This window comes from Tachypleus tridentatus, chromosome 6 (genome assembly GCF_004210375.1).
Source record: "Tachypleus tridentatus isolate NWPU-2018 chromosome 6, ASM421037v1, whole genome shotgun sequence".
Lineage (NCBI taxonomy): Eukaryota > Metazoa > Arthropoda > Merostomata > Xiphosura > Limulidae > Tachypleus > Tachypleus tridentatus.
In genome coordinates, this window is record NC_134830.1 from 126,656,916 (window position 1) to 126,679,880 (window position 22,965).

At 32.6% G+C, this 22,965-nt stretch overlaps 1 protein-coding gene across 1 annotated transcript in view; it reads right to left on the reverse strand.

Annotated features, from left to right (window-relative positions):
- Nucleotides 1-22,965, reverse strand: part of LOC143251724 (signal recognition particle subunit SRP72-like) — a 57,981-nt gene that overhangs the window by 14,929 nt on the left and 20,087 nt on the right. The window contains exons 3-7 of the mRNA XM_076502965.1: nucleotides 18,654-18,719; nucleotides 8,903-8,977; nucleotides 7,647-7,764; nucleotides 6,711-6,783; nucleotides 4,387-4,467 (exon numbers count right to left, since the gene is read on the reverse strand). Coding sequence (XP_076359080.1) covers nucleotides 4,387-4,467; nucleotides 6,711-6,783; nucleotides 7,647-7,764; nucleotides 8,903-8,977; nucleotides 18,654-18,719 — 413 coding nt within the window. The remainder of the gene's footprint in view (nucleotides 1-4,386; nucleotides 4,468-6,710; nucleotides 6,784-7,646; nucleotides 7,765-8,902; nucleotides 8,978-18,653; nucleotides 18,720-22,965) is intronic.

Consider the following 22,965-nt stretch of genomic DNA (forward strand, 5'->3'; position numbering starts at 1 on the left):
TTGAAAGATGTTCAGCAAATAAAAGACAGTACCTTCCAGTCAAGAGTATCCACATTTTTTCAGATGGCTTAAAGAATGGTCACATTTGGGGATGGCAATAAGCCATGATGGAATGGATTGACCAGCAGATACATCAATGTCATCCAAGGACAGACCCAATTCATCCAACTGTGCCTCGATATATGAATGCCAAAAGGAACAACAGCAAATCATCTGTTCTGAAAAAGCATGACTCACTGAGGAAGGAAACCACAACCCCAGGTAGAATACTGTATGCTTCAAAATTTCTATCCTTACAACAGCATTTCACCTGAAAAGGAAAGTGTCGAACCCACACAAACTTGGAATCTCCTGTCCAATAAAACGTTTTTAATAAACATGGGTAAATGGCCACGTAACCCATATATGTGGAGGTGTCGCAAAATTCCATACCTCCATATTGTGTCATAAGCCTTCTCAATGTCAAAAAATATTGATACAAAATGTTGGCATTTGAGAAAGGCTTCTCTGATTGATGCTTCAAGTCGAATTAGGTGGTCTGTGGTGAAGTGCTGTTGTCAGAACCCACACTGGATGGGTGAGAGGAAGTTGTTTGATTTGAGGAACCAAACAAGATGAGCATTAACCATCCTCTCTAAGGTCTCGCAAAGACAGCTTGTTAAATATTTGGAAGGTAGTTTGAAGCAATCTTGGGATCCTTCCCAAGCTTAGAGAAAGGTAGGACAATAGCCAAGCATCAGGAAACACATTCTCCTGCCAGATCTGGTTAAAAACAAGCAGAAGAAAAGCAGGAGATAGATGACACAGCATTTCACAGTGTACAGCATCAGGTCCAACTGACGTACTGCCAGACTGATTAAGGGCTATTTTGAGTTCCACCAGTGTAAAGAGACAATCAGCTTGAAAGGAAAGAGGTGATCACTCTGCCCGAGTCTTGATGGCTAAGAAAGTGGAGGAAGAAGCAGAAGTGCTAGATACCCAGCAAAAGCTTTTACCTAGAGTACTAGCAATGCTCCAGGTATCAGCTACTTCTTGGCTATCAGAGAGCAAGATCGAAAGAGGGACAGAATTATATTGAACAGTGACCTTTCGAATCTTGTCCCACATGACTTTGGAACTGGTGGTACAAGATATGCTGATTTTGAACTTAATCCAAGATTCCTTTTGGCTTTGACATCTTATCCACCGAGCATGTGCATGGGCCTGCTGGAAAGCAATGTGAAATACCTACAAAAAGCATTCCAGGCGGGATTCCATCACAGATGAGAATATCATGGAAAACATGTCGAGATTTTTGGAATACATTGAGCAGCTGCCTGTATAATACAGTCAATTACTGCTACCACACAGTCATCTATTGATGGCTTACAGATGATGGCAGGATCAAGTTCTGCAAGAGCATTGAAAGTGGACCAGTCTGCCTGATCCACCGAGGCATGCAGGTCAGGTAGCATCTACCACATCCAGTCTCTTTCAAAATTATAGGAAAACGTTCACTGGCTCGTGGGTTATTGTCAACCCTCCATGAAAAGTGGGAGAACAGTGAAGGGGAGCAAACTGAGAGATCAACAGAAGTAAAGAACTGACTAGGTGCATGAAAATACATACAAGAACCGCTACTGAAAAGAGAAAGGTTGTGATCAAAGAGCATACATTCTTCTACAGAGTGATCCCTCCCATCACTATCAGCACTTCCCCAGAGGGAATGATGTCCATTAAAGTCCCCCCAAGATTAAAAAGGGAGACGGCAACTGTTCAATGAAAGCATCAAGGTCTGATTGATCACAGGTTTCTCCAGGCAACAGGTAGAGTAAATAAGCAGTGATGGTACAATCCAGGGAAATATGAATGGCTACAGCCTCCAAGGGTGTGTCAAGTGGCAAAGACAGGGTAGGCACATGCTGATCAAACAACAGTGGCACCCCTCCATGCACTCGACCATCACACAGCCTGTCATTTCTGTACAAAGAAAACCACCGAAAGGTGACTGTATTGGCAGGTTTCGGAAATGTTTCCTGTAAATAAAAACATATAGAATGGTAGGAAGCAATCAGTGTTTTGGTGTCATCCAGATTAGAACGTAAACCTCGACAGTTCCATTGTATCAAGGTGGCCATTTTTATTTATGTGTAGAGCCCTTCTGTTTATGATCACGTCTTTTTCCTTTTCTATCTATATTTGTGGGAAGTCTATTGACCTCCATAGATTCTGCCCTCTGTCAATTGGGCAGGTCTTTGCTGTTGGAAGAGGATTCTAGCAACTGAGGACGTGAACAAATGATCATTTGGCATCTTGGGATGAGAGAAGATGTACCCAAGGAAATGCCTGTACCCAGAACCAAAGGAAGTGGATCTTGGGATTTGCTGGAATGTATGTTAGGGACAGAGATGGGTATTGAAGTTGATTCATCAACATTTTTTAACCATGGAGATCAAAAGACTTTTCATTTGGTTTGAGAATGATTCTTTTGGAGGCACAGAAAGATCCATCTGCACTCCCACTGTAGTAGTAGAATGAAGTGCAGCAACATATGTCCGAAATGAAGTAGTGGACAGTAACTTTCGAGCCTCAGGGTAAGTAATGTTTTGAATTTTTCAAACACTGCACCTCTATTTCTTCTAAAAATTTTTGGCAAGAACGAAAGTAGGACAGGTGAGAGCCATTGCAATTGACGCAATAAGAGTGTGTTTCACACTCATAGGCATGGTGGTCCCTGCCACCGCAATGAACACATGTCAAGGAACCACAACATGACGTCTTCGAGTGACCGAACCACTGATACTGGAAACATCTGGTCCTTGCCAAAGCAATGAGCACACGTCAAGGAACCACAACATGACGTCTTCGAGTGACCAAATCGCTGACACTGGAAACATTTGAGAGAGTTTGGAATGTATAGCAATACCCTGTAATTAGAATAACCTGCCTTAATGGTGGCAGGTGGGCGTAGTGATGTAAATGTCAAAATGAGGACGTTGGTCAGCACCATAATTTCTTCTTTGCAAGTAGAGATACACCTCATTGCAGAAACTCCTTGAATGGAGAAACCAGCAAGAATCTCTGACTTGGCAATGTTCTTCAAATCCCTCTCAACAATAACTCCTTGTGATTAATTCACAATAAGTATATACCCAATCGCCTTTGAATGCAAGATGAGTCCACTGTGTTGAGATGTGGATGTTTCCACCAATATATCACCAGATCTATGCTTCTTTACTGACCTTGGAGAGCCAGCAAATCCCTATAGTCCCTTCTGAATGAAAAAGGGAGACATCTGCCCTGAATGTTTGTTTGAAAGAGAATGCAGTATAAGAAAAGGAGGTACAATGGGTGTACAGATGTTGAAGATTGTTGCTTAAAATCTTCAATGCATGGTCATTTACCTATGGAGTGTTTTTTCACTTAAGTTTTTTATTTGGAGAATCCATGATAAAAAAAGGAATAATTTGGCACCCACTGACCCCTACTCACCATGGAGTCCTACAAGGGGACGTACTACAATGCCAAACAACGACACAACAGCAACACCAGGGTTTCATAAGCACTATACACAAACACCAGTATCAGATACAAAGTCCACAACACCTGTTGAGAACATCCAACACCAGTACTTGGTTGACCCTAGCCCAAGTGGACTAGCTGACAGATTCATGGGGGAACACCCCAAAGCTGCCCATCTACAGGAATTCAAGGCCCAATTGGTGTGTTAGGGTTGGACCCCTCACCACGTACAGGAATCCACACTGAGGGGAAGCTATTTAGATCAAACATTTATGTTTGTGATATAATCTGTTGTAATCTAAGAAAAGAAGCATAACTTATATTTACTTCAAAACTTTTTGTGGTGGTTAACCCCCTTAAACAGCAGGAATGTTGTAGATAGCAGCATCAAATGATGATGGCCACCATTTAAGGGTTAAGAAATCAGTCAAAGCTACTGAACATGGACAGAAATTCCAATTTTATAGTGAAAATAACATATAAGATCATAGATTTTTTCTTAAAAAAACATTTGATAATTATCTAGATGTTATAAATGCTTTACACGTGAAATTTGGAAATTTTATCATGCATTTAAGCATTTAATATTTTTAATCTCTAAATGAAAAATTACTCTGCATAATCAACGTTCTGAAAAACAAAGTTCAAAAAATCTTTGATTAAAATATCTCAATACTTAATTTAAAAACCTGCTACTCTATGTATAAAAGACTTGTAATGTTTAATAATAACTTGCAAAATTTTGTAAACATAAGCATACATTACAAAAAAATCATAATATAATTACTCTCATGAATGCATTCATGGTTACAAGCTGGATGCATTACACCCAACCTGTAATGAAAAGGTTAACACTGCTAATCTTTTACTGCAGAGAAATCTTACCTTTGTTTCAAAATGTAGTTATACTGCTTAAGAGCCTGTTCTGTTTTTCCTTGTTGTTGTAGACAATAAGATATTTGCGTTCTAGAGAACAATTTAATAAAATTATGTAGTAAAAATAAACAAAAGAAACAAAACTATCTTACAATTTCAATAAATATGAAAAATCCAAATCCTGCTAAATCAAAAATAGCTTTAGACTTGCAATCATCAAACTTTTATAAATACTTAGATACGGCTGATAGCTATATTGTCATAGTTTTATTATCAAAATTAATTATTTAAAATTAATATGTTTTCAAAATATTTCTTTATTCTGCCTTGCATTTTCTAGTTCACATGTTACCCCATGCATCAGTTACTTTTATTCATGTTTATTCTACCGCATGCCTTCATTACTATAATTTTTTATTCTTCTTTATTATAAAATCTCTCATATTCCTTCTCTTACAAGCTAGAAGACATGAATGGCACAAAAATTAAAAAACAGAAAGTTTTTCTCTGAAACTAAAAAATATCTTCCTACAAACACTAAAAGATTACCTAAGCTTGCATTTCTGTGGAATAAATTTTGCCAGTACAATTCAATCAGTGTACCTAGGTGTGCTTGATTATATTACAAATGTTCTTTATAATAAAACATGTTACACAGAAGCCTAGAATCGAAAATTATGGTACAGAAACAATTTTTATCTTTTTCCTCATCTAATTTTAAAAAATTACACGGCACAACAATTTTTAAAAAAAGTTTTTGCTGATTGTGACAGGTACCAAATATAGTTTTGGTTTTGCTTCATCACGTAGGAATGCTGAGAAATAGATAGTGAACTGTTTACCAGAAATAACATATTTAACTGCATTTATGTTTCTAATACACTATTAAATTAAACATAATTAAAAGTGTTTTGCTCCTGATTTTCATTTGTATTTACTGTCTGGTGCATCACATTGCAGTGTCCAGCAGTAGTCTGCAAGCATTGACAGATTCCTGATATCGTTTTTCCATTGTAGCAAAACTGAAGATTTCGATGAAATAGTACATGACAGGCAAATTTGTGTGATCAGCAGCCAAAAATCTATAAGGAACACCTACCAGTGTTCAAGAAGCAAAAACTTTGTTGTGCAGTGTTATTGAAGTGATCTTTCTAACTTTAAATAGTGGATATCTATTTAATGTTTCGATCTATATTTTTCTAATGATGCACAATTTTGTAATATTACTGTTAAACATAATTTATTGATAATATTATCATCACAAAAGAGTTAACATTAATGAGAAAGTGGAAAGTGATTATGTAAATTGATAATTCAATTACATCTGTGTATAGTGTTATACTGTTGTGAACATTAACAGAGCCAGTATTTTTTTAACTTTGTGTAGTATTAAGTACTATCTTCTAATTAGTAAGAAATGCTTCATTATCAACAATCAATGACTATGATGCTAATGATTTTGAATATATTCAGTTATTATGTTATTTTTGAATTATACTTTAAAATAATTAAATCAATACAATTTTCCTACCAGCAAAAGAGCATCAGAAATATAAATTATTACTGGTTCTAAGATAACAATTTTTAAATTACTTTACTTTTTTTAGATCATAACTTTTAATCCCACTAAGTTAACTATTACTTTCATATTTATTCTTCTTTAGTTATCAACTAATGCAAAGTAATATAGATATTTTGTTCTAACTATCTAACTACCACCAATCTAGTAAAAAGTCAAATGATAATTGCAATTTTCTTATCTCTTTTAAGCTGCATTTCTCGAATTTCTGTTTGTCATGATTCCTTCATTGTCTGCCTGCATTTATGCAAATATTATAAGTTTGTTAAAAGAGTGAATGTAACTTAAATGTCCATTAAATCCAGGTGGACTTTCTAGCAATGAGGATACAAGCCACACTTTAAGAGATATTGATTTGCAAAATGTGTGTGTGTGTGTGTAATTTAAATAAACACTCACTAAATTCTGCAGAGAAACATAACACCCATGGAAAAATATTTGAATATTACATATGCCACATAAGAAGTGATTTTAAAATTAAAATTTTTCTTAATTTGTATCATTAGCTAAAAATACAAACTCGTTAATTTACAGGTTAAATGTTTTATGTTTGGATGTAATATATGCAGCTACTAAATATACTTTTGTTAGATAAAACTGACAGAATTAAAATACAAAATATCATAAAATTATTTAGAAACTTTTGATACAATCTTTTTTAAAATAGTTTTATGTGCATCATAGAATACGAAATACTCCAAAATATTTATTTCCACAAAATATATTCTCAATATTAAAGAGAAAACAAACATACGCTATTATTCCTACTTCATCTTCAATTTCCTCTTCAGGAACTTCATCTTCTTCAAGAGCTTGTCTACAAAGACCTAAAAGTAAAACAACAATATTCTTAGTGTTAAATTATCCAATCATGATATTATTTGGTTTGTAAACTGCAATGTTCACTTTAAACCACAGAAAAGTTTCTTACAGATTATCAATTCATTTTCAAAACAATTTTTAAACCATATAAAATTGATTTTTTTCCCCATTTTAAAAATACATAACATTTGTGAAGAATTATAAAAATATGAAATATACATACTATCTACATCTCAAAATAAATTAGTTAACATTTTTTCTTTACACATGTACTCACAAAACTCATTTAGTTGATGCAATCTTCCAATATTAAAGATTCCCCAAGTTTACTACAGAAGTGACAAAATGTTATTACAAAAAGAAAACAAACTTTAAAAATAATTATTTAATGACTGACAATCATTATATTTTTTGTTATAATATGACACTTGTAAATACAAAAAAGTAAAACTGAACATGCAAACCATTTTCACTCATTACCTCAATAAAATAATGAAAAAACACTTGCATGTGAAACAATAATTGTGTGATACATGTGTGGATTCACTCAAACATTGTACTATTGACTTTTCAAATATATTTTATCAATATATTATTAAAATGATATTACTATGTTCTACAAATTACTTCAAACAAGTTTAAGCTAGTTAATTAACATAAGTTCAAACACCATATTATCTTGTTTCAGTAGATTTAAGATTTGAAACTGCAACTGCCTTGAAGTAGCAAAACTGTGAACATAATATCCTCACAAAATGTGCACAGAAAGTAAATGTTTCCCTGATTTTATTTAACCATTAATAATTCAGTAAATAAATGACATTTATATGCAACCTTTTTTACATAATAAACAACATAATATTCATACTTTCTGCCTTCTTAAGCTTTTCTAAAGCATCTTCAAACTTCTTCTCACCCACAAGGATGCAGGCTTTATTGTAACACAATTCATAGGTGTGTTCTCTCAATTGAGGAGGATTTTTTACCTATCACAAATAACAGCAGTTCGTGTAAAATGCACATATCACACCTAAACAAAACTTAAATAGCAATTACAACACATTAGCAAGTTTCTGAGAAGCATTTCTTTCAACCATACTCAGATCAACATTTTCAAATTTAATTCAATTTTGCACATAGTAAAAACATTTTACAAAACATTTGAAGGCAGACAAAAGAAAAAGCTATGCTATGCCCAAGATAGTATATACTGCACATACAAGTTTAAAACAAAAAGCTATGCTATGCCCAAGATAGTATATACTGCACATACAAGTTTAAAACAAAAAGCTATGCTATGCCCAAGATAGTATATACTGCACATACAAGTTTAAAACAAAAAGCTATGCTATGCCCAAGATAGTATATACTGCACATACAAGTTTAAAACAAAAGCTATGCTATGCCCAAGATAGTATATACTGCACATACAAGTTTAAAACAAAAGCTATGCTATGCCCAAGATAGTATATACTGCACATACAAGTTTAAAACAAAAGCTATGCTATGCCCAAGATAGTATATACTGCACATACAAGTTTAAAACAAAAGCTATGCCCAAGATAGTATATACTGCACATACAAGTTTAAAACAAAAAGCTATGCTATGCCCAAGATAGTATATACTGCACATACAAGTTTAAAACAAAAGCTATGCTATGCCCAAGATAGTATATACTGCACATACAAGTTTAAAACAAAAGCTATGCTATGCCCAAGATAGTATATACTGCACATACAAGTTTAAAACAAAAGCTATGCTATGCCCAAGATAGTATATACTGCACATACAAAGTTTAAAACAAAAGCTATGCTATGTCCAAGATAGTATATACTGCACATACAAGTTTAAAACAAAAAGCTATGCTATGCCCAAGATAGTATATACTGCACATACAAGTTTAAAACAAAAAGCTATGCTATGCCCAAGATAGTATATACTGCACATACAAGTTTAAAACAAAAAGCTATGCTATGCCCAAGATAGTATATACTGCACATACAAGTTTAAAACAAAACCTTTCATCATTGGTATTTGAATGAACTGGTAAAATGTGTGTTTAATAATATGTCATACTATTGATATTAGTAATAAAATCATATTTCATTCAATCAATATCTTACCTCTTTTCCAGTTTTCTCACTCATACTAGCAATAACAGCTGCTAGATTAGTCTCCCTTTCCTCTTCAAAATCATCCTAGGAATTACAAAATAAATAATTTCATACTTTATAAGTAAATTATCTTACATCTGACTTATACAAAACTAACCATCTATTCTAATTCATATAATTATAAGAACAGGTCCATTAAATCTTTGAAAATGAATGAAAACTTCTCACTCAAAATGGTGACATCTTGTCATAAAATGTTTATCTAAATATGACCAACTTACTACGAGATTATTACTTAATTATAAACTTAACAGGATACATCTATAAAATTACACTGGATGTACAGAGTTGATAAAGCAACCTGGTTACAGAACAAGTCCTAAAAGAATGCAAGCCTGAACCATCAGAAATAACTTACCTGATTGTTACTGTTAGTTATATAATGTTAACAGAAATGACTGCTTCATGTCATTTAATGTAAATCTACAAGTTAGAAAATGCCACTCCTTTGACTTCTGTACAAGATCAGTTTAAGGTCATGTAACTACATCAAGGCATCATTTTTTCAATATGATCATCTGGCACATTCATTCATATTAGATTAAAAATAAAGGAATTTTGGGCAGATGGTAATAAACATCAAACTCATTACACAGAGAGACATAACAAGGCTTTAATCTGAGCTGCATATCCAAGATCAAAATATTTGAGATTTTTTTTCCAAAAATAAAAACAGACACTTGCACTTTCATTCATAATCATTGTTTGTGCTTTATTTATTTCATATAGTTAGATCAGTTTTTTTATTTGTGCTTTGTAAAAGACATCAGAAACCAGAAACTTTCTTTTGTAAATACTAAAGATCTAGTAACTAATTTTGAATTACATTCCTTATTTATGGAAGTCATATCATCATAAGTTATTGCTTTCTTTGGAGATACCATCCAGAGCATTATTTTTATTAGAAGCATCAATCTGACAAAAAATATACTCTTCTAACAAGATAGTTTTCATTCCAAGTGCTGTTCTTAGTAAATGTCACATAATATTACCTTGTTCCACATATCATTTTAATGCTTTTAAGCACAGAATTGGATAATGAAATTGACCTCCTACGAACTTTTATCTTTGTTATAGTTTTCATGCTATAACTTTTAAATTACTAAACATATGTTAACACAGTGTGGTAGATTATTAGCAAACATTATTAATTTGTGCTTATTAAGTTTTAAGTTTCTTAAACAATGTTTTTCTCCTGCTGTTTTTTTTTGCACATGATACTTATCCAACATGCAAAGTAACTTTCATTTTAACATTAAAAAAGCTTCTGTGAATCAGAAAATTTTCAAACTTCACATGCAAAATCTTTATAATGTCCAAATAGTTATCAAACATTTCTTAAGACAAAACTTTATATGAATTATTTTTCACTAACAAATCTCTGTATGGAATCTATCAATTTGAATGATTTCATAACCACAATAAAATGTAGGAAATAAATATGCCTTTTACATTCAAGAATGATAACATTATAAAATGAAAATATAAATATTTAGAATAAATAATTCAAATTTCCTAACATAATACATTTAAATATATTTATTATATTCACCATTCAACCATGCCCAGTTAACAATACAAAAATTACAATGATGTGGCACATATACACTCATGTAACTGTATCCTATAATATAAAACTGGTCTTTTACTCTTTACAAGGTAACATGATTTGACTATGTTTTAGTATATTAACAAAGTTGCATTTCAATTATTATACATGTGTATATAAATTATTACTATTTAGAAACAAGTTATTAAATTTTTGTTCTTAAAACATAGGACTGTAAAAAAAGAAATAAAGCAAATGATTATCTCTTCTAGTTATGACCTTTGTACTCAGTTGCTGCTTGATGTAGGTTGCGAAGCCTTTTGAAATTTCATGCATGGAGTATATAAAACATGTTTTTAATGTTATATATACAGCTGAATAACCAAATAATCATAAATTATTATACTGATAGCACAGAATGCCACTATAATTTATGAAGATTAATAAGTAAACTGTATTTCAATCTATGAAAACATAAAGCAGACTAAAGATATAATCTCTCTCTTTGAAATTTTAGTTCAAAGAATGAAATGGCATCTTAACATTATAAAAGGGCTAATGAAACCACTAAGAGGACATTCTGATCATATATATGTCATTTATTGATATAAGTGTGTGTAAGGGATCATTTCCAAAAGTAAAAAGATGTGAGAGGGGGGGACAGTATTTCATTCAGCATGTATAAAGGTACAAGGTTCTTATTTTATATTCTAGCTTATTAATATTGGTAATTTGAGTTCCTAATTTGTACGAAACTACAAACCTGGTATTTAGACATCATAAACATCTAATATAAACCAGCACTGCATTCAACGTTCCAAGTAACACGAAAATTGATGTTTAACTTTTTTATATTTACTTTTGAGTTATAATCTACAGTTTAATATCAAACTTACTCACACAAATTCAAGAAATAGTAGTTCAATAAAATTTTGAATGTTTTTCAAACACAATGACAAGGCCTTTGATTTGTGACCCATCCAGAAAGGGTTAACTATTTTGTAACAATATTTGTTATCAGAGTTTTCCCCAGAAAAAGAAATATCCACCTTCCAATAGCACTCAAGTTATAGGGTTTTATCATTCTTGAACTTAAGCATTTTTTCTAACATCATTTCAGTATAGTACTTGATGCACACTGCACAACTTGGTAAAATTATAGGAAGACATTCATTTGCAGAAACTAATGTGAAATAGCTACACAGAGAGATATGAATCATTTTCATACTCCTAACACTGGTGATCATTAGAAGTTCAAGTGACTCATAAGTGAAGTATGTTACAGGTTGGTTGGTTGGCATTTATAAGCACAAAGCAACTAGACTATCTGTACCAAATAGTGATACAAAAATAAAAGATGTTAACAGAAATCAAGTAAAAACAAAACAGCCAAAATTCAGATAAAAACTTAAACAGGATTAAAAAGGTGGCCCTTAAAAACACAAGTAAGATGGATGGTGTCACCATTGCCAATGATATTATCCAGTGCCAGGAAGAAATCCATCTAAAATGGCACCTTTGTTCAGGGTTGTAATGACAACACAACAGTGTATCATGGGCTGTTGTGACTTGAGTGTTACAAAGACCACAAACTGGTGCATTAGTTACAGATAAAAGACAACAAATCAAAAACTCATGACCCATATATAGCCTTGCTAAGACAACATCCTTCTTCTGATCCTGACAGAAACAAGATGACCAAATAGCAACAGAAGGTTTAATCTGAAAAAGCTTATTATCAAGTTGCTTACTCAAAGTTGACCACCAGCTGGCATAGAACCAAGCCTTAAACACAAAACAGTAGTCTATATATGAGACAATATGACAATGCCAGCACCAGGACAGACAGACAGATGTAGCTACAGTGTGAGCAAGCTCATTTCCCACAAATACCAAAGTGGCCTGGCATCCAAAAAAACTAACCAGAAATGGAAGATAAAGAAAAATGGGCCAGTTGGTTTTGAATATCAACAAAACAGGGTGAGAATTAATTTGAAGCAATTCCAGGGCCAGCAAGAGAGCTAAGAGAGTTATTATAAATAGTATAATTGGTGTACTGCATAGCTTCTACGTTATTCAGAGCAAGAAGAATGGCATACAATTTGGCAGTGAACACTGAAACTGTAGAGGGTATCTTGTGCACAACCACCAAACCACAACAAATCATGGCAGAGCCCAAAGAGTTACCTGATTTCAAACCATCTCTATAAATGGGAATAGAAAAATGATTTGAGAGATGTTCAGCACATATAAGATGGTACTTCCAATAAGGAGTATCTACCTTCCACAGATGACTAAAAGAAAGATCACAGATGGGAATAAGTTATGGTGGGTTGGACTGACCAGTGGAGACAGCAATGTCACCCAAGGACAGACCCAACTCAGCCAGTTGCACCTGAACATGAAGGCCAAAAGGAAGAATGGCAAACCATCTATTCTAAAAAAAACATAGCTAACTGAGGAATGAAGACACAACCCCAGGTGGGATGCTGCAATAAGGATCAAAGTTTAGAGGCATACAGTAAAGAAAGTTGCAAGTGGCAGAGGTGAAAAGGAAGTTTGTGAAACTCAATGTATAAACTCTAAACTGGGAAAGTGCTGAAAGCCCCCATGCAAAGCCAAAGCCTCAGTTGATGAATGTGGTCCAACATCTTCAAGAGTGAGATTCTGGCAGAGCCACATACAAGAAACCCATAATCCAATTTGGATCGAAAGAGGACATGACAGATCTTTAGCATAGAACATCAATCTACTCCCCAAGAAATGGAAAAAGAGGACACAGATGATATTCAGTGCCCTTGTACACTTGATGCATAGCTGCTTCACATGTGGAATGAAAGTCGGCTTACAGTCAAAGGTAAGCACCAAGAACTTTGCCACAGGTACCACGGGAAAAACAACATCACTGAGGCAGAGCTTGAGAACAAAGTGAATAAATCATGCTTGATGACTGACATGAGATGTGGAAGTCATTGATACAAAGCCTGTTTGCAATGGAAGGAGGATGTTGTGCAGTGATAACATTAATCTTCACACTAAAACATGTGACACTCAAAACACAGTCCTGGCAGACTCCAAGTTCTTTCCTCAAGGGGAAGCATGTTACATCCATCACATTCACAAGTTACTATTCACAAATATTATTAGTTACTCAAGCAAGTTAATTCACTATTATCTCACAAACAGAAGCAATATAACCACAGCTAAATAAATTACTGCTTTTTTTGTTTTTATTAATTTCAAAGTTACATACTGTCACATTTTGTCTAAAAGAAGTCTTCCACAAGGAACTTTATGATTTTAAAGATCTTTAATCTGATTTTCTATTCATTTCATAACATTAATTTTCAGGGTTATGTATCAAAGTTAGGACTTCCGTTACTATTTATTTACATTAAATGCTCTCTTCACCACTGTCATTATTGACGTCCTTCTAGTTAACTCCAGTTTTTAAAAACGAGCATTATAAGCAATTTTTATCATTGTTCAATAAATTGTTAATGATTATAAATATTGAGCATATAACATTTATGTTTTTAAGCACTTCAAGAAAGTTATTTCATGTCTCACTTTCCTATTAATTTCAACATTTAAAACTAAATTTAAAAATAGTACAGAACTGTAATTTTTATATTCTTTCATTACTTAATTATAGCTTTATATAATTACATAAGAGTTATCAGTAATCAAGTTTTCCTATGATGTTTACTTTGATCAAACTGTTACTTATACATTTCAACTAACAGGGTGTTGGTAGAAAACAGTAGTGTTTTATATCACTTTTAATTAAAGCCTAGCCAACTAGTGGGCCTTGGTAACTGACTTATTATAGGGCTAATTAACAGACCCTATCAAACTAATTGTTTTCAAAAGACTTGACTGTAATAATAAAAAACAGTAGTAATCAGAAAAAGTTCAATTATTTTTGTAACTTATGATACAAACCTATTTAGCTGAACAACTTTTAGTTATTCAAAAACAATAAAAAAAAGTCATTATGACAATATTTTGATTAGCCAAAATAAAAATAGTTACAATCAGAAACAGTCATTATGGTCAGTTAATTAACTGAATTGTTTTGGTTTCCTTGTAATTTTGTAAAAGATACATCAAAACTATCTGTGCTAACTGTCCTCAGTTTAGTAGCATCAGGTATATTAAACAAGAATTTATCTTATAAAATCCTGCAACAATGTATGTCTTGAAAACTAGATGTGATATGCAGAAAAAAAAGAAATTTGCTTCAAACTTTTCTTATACACAAAAAAGTTTAGGAATTTTTTCCAAGAAACAAAACCTCTATTAACTAGTGTAATACACATATGAAACTCAATCAGAATTTACACTGCTGTCTTTCATGTAAACTTAAAAGTAATGTATCTCCAAAACATGATTTTTAAACTCAATTCAATGTGTGGTAAATGTAACAAACAGATAAAATTATGACAGAGAGAAAATAAATTAGGCCAAACTGATGATGCTAATGGAACCAGTAACTGCACTGGATTCTCCTCTAATCTTTGCTAAATGTGACGTTGCATGTATAAACACCATCAGCATCACTAAGATTTTCATTCTGACAAACATATACAATTAATTAAAAGTTTAACATACATAACACTTTCATCAACATCATTGGAAAAGTTTTCACTCTCACATACACATGTAACTGATAACTACCAGGCATAAGAGAAGAGCTGAGTACATTATGTTAGCTCTTAGTCTGTTATCAACAAACATGGCTACTTGGAATGCTTAACTAGAATACAGAAAAGACATATGTAGGATTTAATATAACTAACAAATAGGGCAATACTAGCTTAACTGTTGTTCTAACAGAAAATACAAACTATTATTAACTGAGTGTAAGTGGGATTAGTCTATTAGAACTCACAAGTGCATTATAATCTAACTCAGGAAACTCGCATAAGAATCTCACAAATGTATTATATTCTATCATATAAAAAACATTTAGAATACCTCATAATGTGTGAAAGGAATTGTATGAACTTATATAAAAGATAAGCCTAATTTTTTATAACTAAAATACCACTGTATAACATTGTGATCTTTAAGTTAACAACTCCCATCCAATTTAATGTGTTTCACCATGAACTACACTTGTTCGTGATAACAACATACACATAACAGACTACAGATATCTTTATGTTATCAAAATTAGGTTGGCAAAGTACTGAATTAGGATTGGTTAATAAAGAGTTAAACAAAGCTACAAATAATGTTTAAATGACACAATTTTTTAATTTTATTTGAAATTCAAGTTATAACTGGTTTTTAACATACCCAAAAGAAAGTATACATTACCCATTAATACAGTATACTTCAGATAGCATTTAGAACTGTTTAATTTCATTAACAAAATTACATTATTGGAAATAAACACTGACTTATTATTTTAATAAAAAATTCATTAGCTATTTTGATGTATACTTTTGTTAAAGCTTTGCTACTTGTTTGTATTAGGTTTGAATCACATTCAATGTTTGACTAATAAATTTTTTTATGACAAATCTATGGCTGTAAACTAAAAGTAGGCAGGGTGAGCACTGCTTGTACAAAAGTTATTATTTCAAATACTGAAGTTAATAGAAAAGTCAACCATAGTTTGAATTTATAAACTAATACAAAATTGAAAATAGTAAATATTACTACAATTTTATTAGTGTAATGATCTACAGAATTGCAATAAGAGTAAAATATAATGTTCATGTGAAACACGTATCATCATACAAGTCAGATATTAATAAAATAACCATCATAATGTTCCATAGTTTGCTGTTAGCAATATCATAATAGACCAACTAATGAAATTATTTTAACCTACATGTAATAGTTAGAAAGCTAGAGAAATTATAGATATTATATTTGTTGTGCATATTAATATTGTGTTCTAAACTTAATATCCATATGAGAAATAAAAATAAGTAAAGAACTACCAGTCCCGTCAAAAAATAGGGTGGACTTTTGTGGAGACTAAGAGCAAAACAGTAACATGAGGCACGTGTAAGTACTAAATTTCATGTTCATATACACATTTTTTTAGTTAATAATTAGAAATGTATTAGATTAGATAAGAGAAATTAAATGAAAAACTGAATAATACCAATGATTATGATAAAATATCCACATTCCATGCAACTGTGTGAAGTGTGATAGTAATTTGACTGTTAATTTGATCCATTGTTTACACAGAGCTGTCACTGTGCTAAATTGGTTTCACCACATGATAAGTGCAGTTGCAAAGCAATAGGTCTGAATGACTGGAAGATTTAAAAGGTATTAGCTTTAGCTGTAAGAATGAATAGTGCGAGTTACTGTCGGTCCCAATATGTTCCTGAAAAAGAATATTCCACCTTTTGAAAGTGCTCTCACTATAAGGTTTTTTTATTATTTTGTATCAAGACTTTTTAAACCTACATGTTTTACTTAGATCATGAATGTTACAATATGCAGCCATTCTACATAGAAGAAAAAGGGTATCTGAGATTTATTTCATATTTTTCACCTTTTCATTTTATTCTAAACTGCTGATTTCACTGTAGTTAGTGTTAGGGTAGAGAAAATAACAGATCAAATATAGTTTCACTGAAAAAAATTGTTTATATTCATTTGTAAGTTTTTACAAGCTTTGAAAATCAAATACTTAATTGTAAGGTGAAACAAAGTATTTTGTTCTTAGCATGAGAATCACATTGTATTAAGACTAGTTAAAATGATTGGTAAATACACAAACAATACTTAATTTAAAATTCTGATTTTGTATACAATGTATTTGTAATTTTTACTAAAAGTTCACAAATTTTATAAAGTGCATGTAGTAAAATCAAAATTAAGTAAATATGGCTAGTATACCTTCACAGTAATTATTTATTATAATTATAATTATTAACATTATATATGAATTAACTTCACTGTCATTCACTCACAAGATGTGATAAACCAGTAGGCTACTCTTCTTGTTAGAAACATAGTTCTGATGAAGATGATGTCTCAAATTTTGTAATGTAAAAATAGGCACTGGAAAAAGTCCTTTTATAGGTCTTTGCTAATAATATCAAAACACAAACAAGTACAAAACTGTCAAGCTCTATCTGAGAGAAATAAGCTGCATGTAACTAAACAAATAAACAAAAAACCTCAAAAAGGTTTTTTTTGTAAATTTCAGATGACACAACTCATAAATATATCACAAACTAAACAAAACGTAATTGATAAGAAGCTATAAGTAGCTATAATGCAAAAAAATACATACAATGAGCTGAACATTTGATTAAAGATGATATAGCAATTAATAATAAATACAAATGCTCTGAAATGACAGTCTTAATCTCTTCTGACTTCTGTGAATTTACATAAAATGAGTCAGAAAGAACTCTGCAAAAATGTGAAAATCAGTTGGAACAACCAGGTAAGATGTTTCTGAATGGCCTAGATAATAATACTGTCACCATGAGATGACTTTTGTCAATTGAATTATGTTGTTAAATGAATGATAAACACAAATTAACTGGTTATGTTTTAATTTTCACGTACTGATATAAGCTGGCACAAAATGTTTCTTTACTTCCAAATTCCTGAAGTAATCTCACTTCAGGCATTTCTTAAACTAATCCCCTTTACTGACAGTTGCCAAAACTGTTTAATCAGCTTGTTCTATGATAAATTATACCACTTGTAACAATGAAAACAACACAAGTTAAAATTAGGACTTTTACAAGAAAATTCACTGAGCATGTAATGAAGGAAAAAAATACTGAAGATTTTTCACAAAATGTATATTAATTTTTGTTAATTCATTGTAGTTTCATTATTTATAATTTTCAAAGATACATAAACTGTATTTTGTAACTTGGAATAATTAAATGAAAATTTTTATAGCAGCTATATTTTAATTTGTGGCATAATTCAAAATGACATTAAATACTAAAGTTACTCAGTCATAGTATCACATCTGCTAGTTTCTTTCTCAACACTGACATTGCAGTGACTAGAACTTTTTTTTTAATTCATTATGTAATGAACGTAGAGGAATGTTTAGAAGAAAAAAAATAAAATAAAATAAATCCTCATCTGAAGTTATTGATGCTATTTGACAATATCACTAGAAATGAAAATATGTGCTGAACTCACCTCTGAATTTTTCACCAATTCTCTGTAGGCTTCAAAACACTTCTCATATTTCTCTAAACGGTATAGCTTTATAAAATAAAATAAATCCTATATAATCAACTTAATTTAAGAAAAGTATTTAACAGCCAGTCACAATAACATTTTGTATAACCAAAACAAATCATATAATGGGCATTTAAGATTAGCAATTACCATACTTTCATGAATTATTAATTTATAATTATTACAGGTTTGCCATATAATAATCAGTAGAAAGTTATATAACTGTTTAATTCAAATTACTTTATAACAATTATATATAGAAAAATTTAAACCCTTCAACAACTGAAATATGAAAGAGCATTAACAGATCAAAATAATGTTTATATTACTCTAGTTTCTGATTATTGTTTAATACAAGTTTTCTCAAAGAAACAGAAAAGCTTTACTAACCTTTCTCAAATTAGCCATTAGTGTTTCTAAGTTTACTTACTTTATCAATTTTTTTTGTACCCATATTCATAAAATGTTTAAGTTTTGATTGGTACTTTTCCACTTTTTTATATAAGCATGGATGGTGAATAACATTTTATTATAAAACAATTTATATTTACTGTGATATAACAAGCTTTCCTTGAAAATCACAACCATTCAAGTATGGAATCCTCTACTCCAACTCAGAAGTAACTGACCATTACTACTTACATCACAACTCCCCTCCAAAATACTTAGGATTTTCTACATCTATATGACATATAGGCTACCTCACTGATTATGTTTCATGTACAACAATTAACTATTATAACAAAATGCAGTTAAGAATTATATATCACAGCTTGAAGATAGTTGTGAACTTTAATTTAGGATCTGTGAAAGGTAAGGCATTTATTTCCATGCAAAGAATGCTTCCTGATTACAGTGCTGAACAGACTGAGCATTATTATTACCATTTCTACTTGTTATGCCAAATATTTCATGTCAAACTACAAATCTCCAAGGTCTAAATCTAGATAAAGTCAATAAATCAAATGTGTGTTGTCATATTTTTGCTGCACTGTCATCACCTCAAAGGTTATAAATCAGTTAATAGCAAGACAAATTAAAAAGTAACTAGCCAGTTACAAACATCTAATAATGCAGAACTGCAATGGTTTCATTGCTTTGAAATATTTTACATGTTTTACAATAATTCCTGTATGCTGAATAAAAAAATATATATATTTTTCATCACAACATAGAAGTTTTTCACAAAACATATGTATTTTTACAAAATTGAATCATTTTCATTACAATCAGATCACAGTTTGTTATGCTTAAAATGTTGACAACTACTAGCTACAAATTCTTGTATATCGAACATGACATGGGAATCTTATTCATCATTTTGGAACCCCCGAGAAACACAAAGCTTGTATATAAATGGTATTGAGTCGCCTGTGACGGCCGCGCTTCTCGCGACAGCTATCGAATTTGCAAACCAAAATGCTATTGGCTACTTTTCAATCCTGCAGCGCGCAATTTAAACGCTGACTGAATTTTGCCCAAGTTTTGGAGTTGGTCAGGAGACCTGAGCTAGCCACCGAGCAAGTCAGACGTGCCAATATGCTATTCAAAACGAAACGTTCATCCTCGCCAGTCAGGCCGTTAGTGCCGCCTGTAATCGTCGACGGCTTACGCCCGAACCTCACGCCGCACCAAGTCGCCACGTTGATCGCCCGAGCCAAGCCTGGGGCAACCATCGAACCGTCCAGGACCCGTATTTTACGCCGGGGAGGAATCCTCATCCAACCAGCCACTATTGCAGACCAAACCTATCTGTGCCAGCCATGGAACACTGAATTTAAAGTAAGTTGTTCCCCAACGAAAAGTCCAGTCAATCTTTATTCTGTATTCCTCAGGGCTCCGACCCATCAATTCAACCTGAAGAAATTAGACAAACCATAGAACCCCAAATACAAGCCAAGGTATACGCAGTTCATCGAATTTATTCTAAGAACAGTAATCATCCCACACACTTCATGAAGATAGTGACAACATCAGTACAGTGCCGACTGTATTTTACGAGATGGCTGCTATTATCATATATTTCATTTTAGAGCCAACGCCCACATCGACGACCACTCAAGAATGGTTCAAACCAAGCACCCAGATATCGTAAACAACCAACGGAAATCTTCCAACAGGAAAATACCAAAATACCGCCGATTCCAGACCGTATTAGAAGAAACACGAAGACAGATTCAGACAACCCGACTCAGAAGAAGACAACACCCATTGTTGGCAACACGCCAAGTTGCAGTAGTTCAAGAAAGAAAAAGGACAGTTCCTGCCAGACTTCAATCCCAGTTCCACAGAACTCAACAACCAGCCAGACTCAAACCATTACGAAGATAACCATCGACGCGCGACAGCACAAACTGAAAAACAATCTACCTCCACGCAGAATACTCAAACCAAAATCTCGAGAAGAAACAAAGCATCACAGACCAGCGAAGAACAACTCACCGAAGAACAGCCAGTAGTTCCACCACCAAGGCCACGTTTCTCAGTTGCACCAATGGGCTTCAAGTGTGGAAACAAGTTCATGATGAAGTTGCCACCCGATCTACAAGACTGCAGCTAACAGTTTTCACGTACACCATCAACGTAGTTCATCAGTTTTTTTGTTGTTTTTTTCTTTCCCAGCTACTTCCGGCACGGTCTGGGTAGACTATTCGCCCAGGCCGTGAAAGTGGGTTTTCTCGGGTACTCCGCTTCCCCACAGCAAAATCTCTGGCATCGGACCTGTAGGTCCCAGCCTCATTCTGAAAAGGGCCGTTTACCCAGTCAAGGGTATCTAATCAATTACAGTAAATTTTAAAAAACCAATTCGCCAGCCGCTAGGGTTCTCCATCCTCGAGCCAAAGTCTGGCTCACTTCACTTTCGCTGCTTTCGGTCCAGTTCTCCGTCCTTTCTCTCACTCACAAATATTTTTGAAATGTTAAAAATAAAGTAAAACTCCATGGATATTTTAAAACATTTCTCACGTAAGGGGACGAAGAGGAACTATAAAGTTCCTGAACACCCCAGTTGGAGAGAGAACTCTTCTGATTTCTCTCTCTCTAAACTGAACCCCTGCCACGTTAGTTTAGTTTTAGTTTAGATGTGTCATTTCTGGATAGTATTTGTTTGTGCATGCACTTTGAAATTTTTTTCTTTTTAATATTAATTATTCATTACTATTTTAATATGAGGTTTTTCTAAATAACCCAAAAATAGTCTGTTACAAAGGAAAAACATCACAGAATTTGTAAAAAAAATCACATAACATTCTCATAAAATTCTGACAAAACTCAGAATCTTAAACCAAAAAATTATCAATAGAAGAAAGACATTTCTGTTATCCAACAATGCCGAAAGGAAAAACTACTCCCTAATTTTGTGAAGATAAAAGTACAGAAGAATTTTAATCAATGTACAAACATTATCTATAACTTGCAAAAAAAAACTGAGCTATGCTAAACTCCAAATACAAAGAACTAAACAACTTGCAGAAACAAAAAATGAATCTAGACCAACAACTGGCCTGTTGCATTCACCCAGACATTTGTGGATTCGTACATCAGTCAAATCATCAGTAAGAACAACAACGATATGAATATCCACCACAACAATAAACTAGATAAACTAAAGTGAAAAAATGACAATGCCATGAACCATCAACCAACCTCATAATTAACAGATCCAACAAAAATTAAGCAATAAAGAGATACATCTGCTCAACAAAGGACTCAACTTTGCAGTAACACCAACAAATATTCCATTCATCAAAATGAAAGCCTGTCTGAAAGACTTAGCCAGAAGACTAGTGATCCATTCTACACAAACCAAAAACCCCAACAAAACAACCACCAGAAAGAAAACAACTTCGACAACAATTTCATCGACAACTAACAACTTTTTTCCCATGTCAAACTGAAAACATCTATTTCCTCAAACCCCTCAAAACAGTATCTTAAAGAACTTTTTCAATGAACTCTCATGCAACACAATTTCACAGAAAATAAAGCTAAAAAACAAGATATTAATTCTACAAACACCCTAAAACAAGATAACATCAAAATTCTAAAACCAGATAATGGCAATGCCACAGTTATAATGAAAACAAATGGGTACATTCAAAAAATGAATAAAATCTTATCACATACAAACAAATTTAAACCTATGCACATAAAACCCAACTAAATAAATACTACTACAAATGAAAAAAAAACAATCTCAGAAAACCTTTATTCTTACCTACACAAGACTGACTCACTCACACCACAAATATATGGCACCCCCAAACCTTGC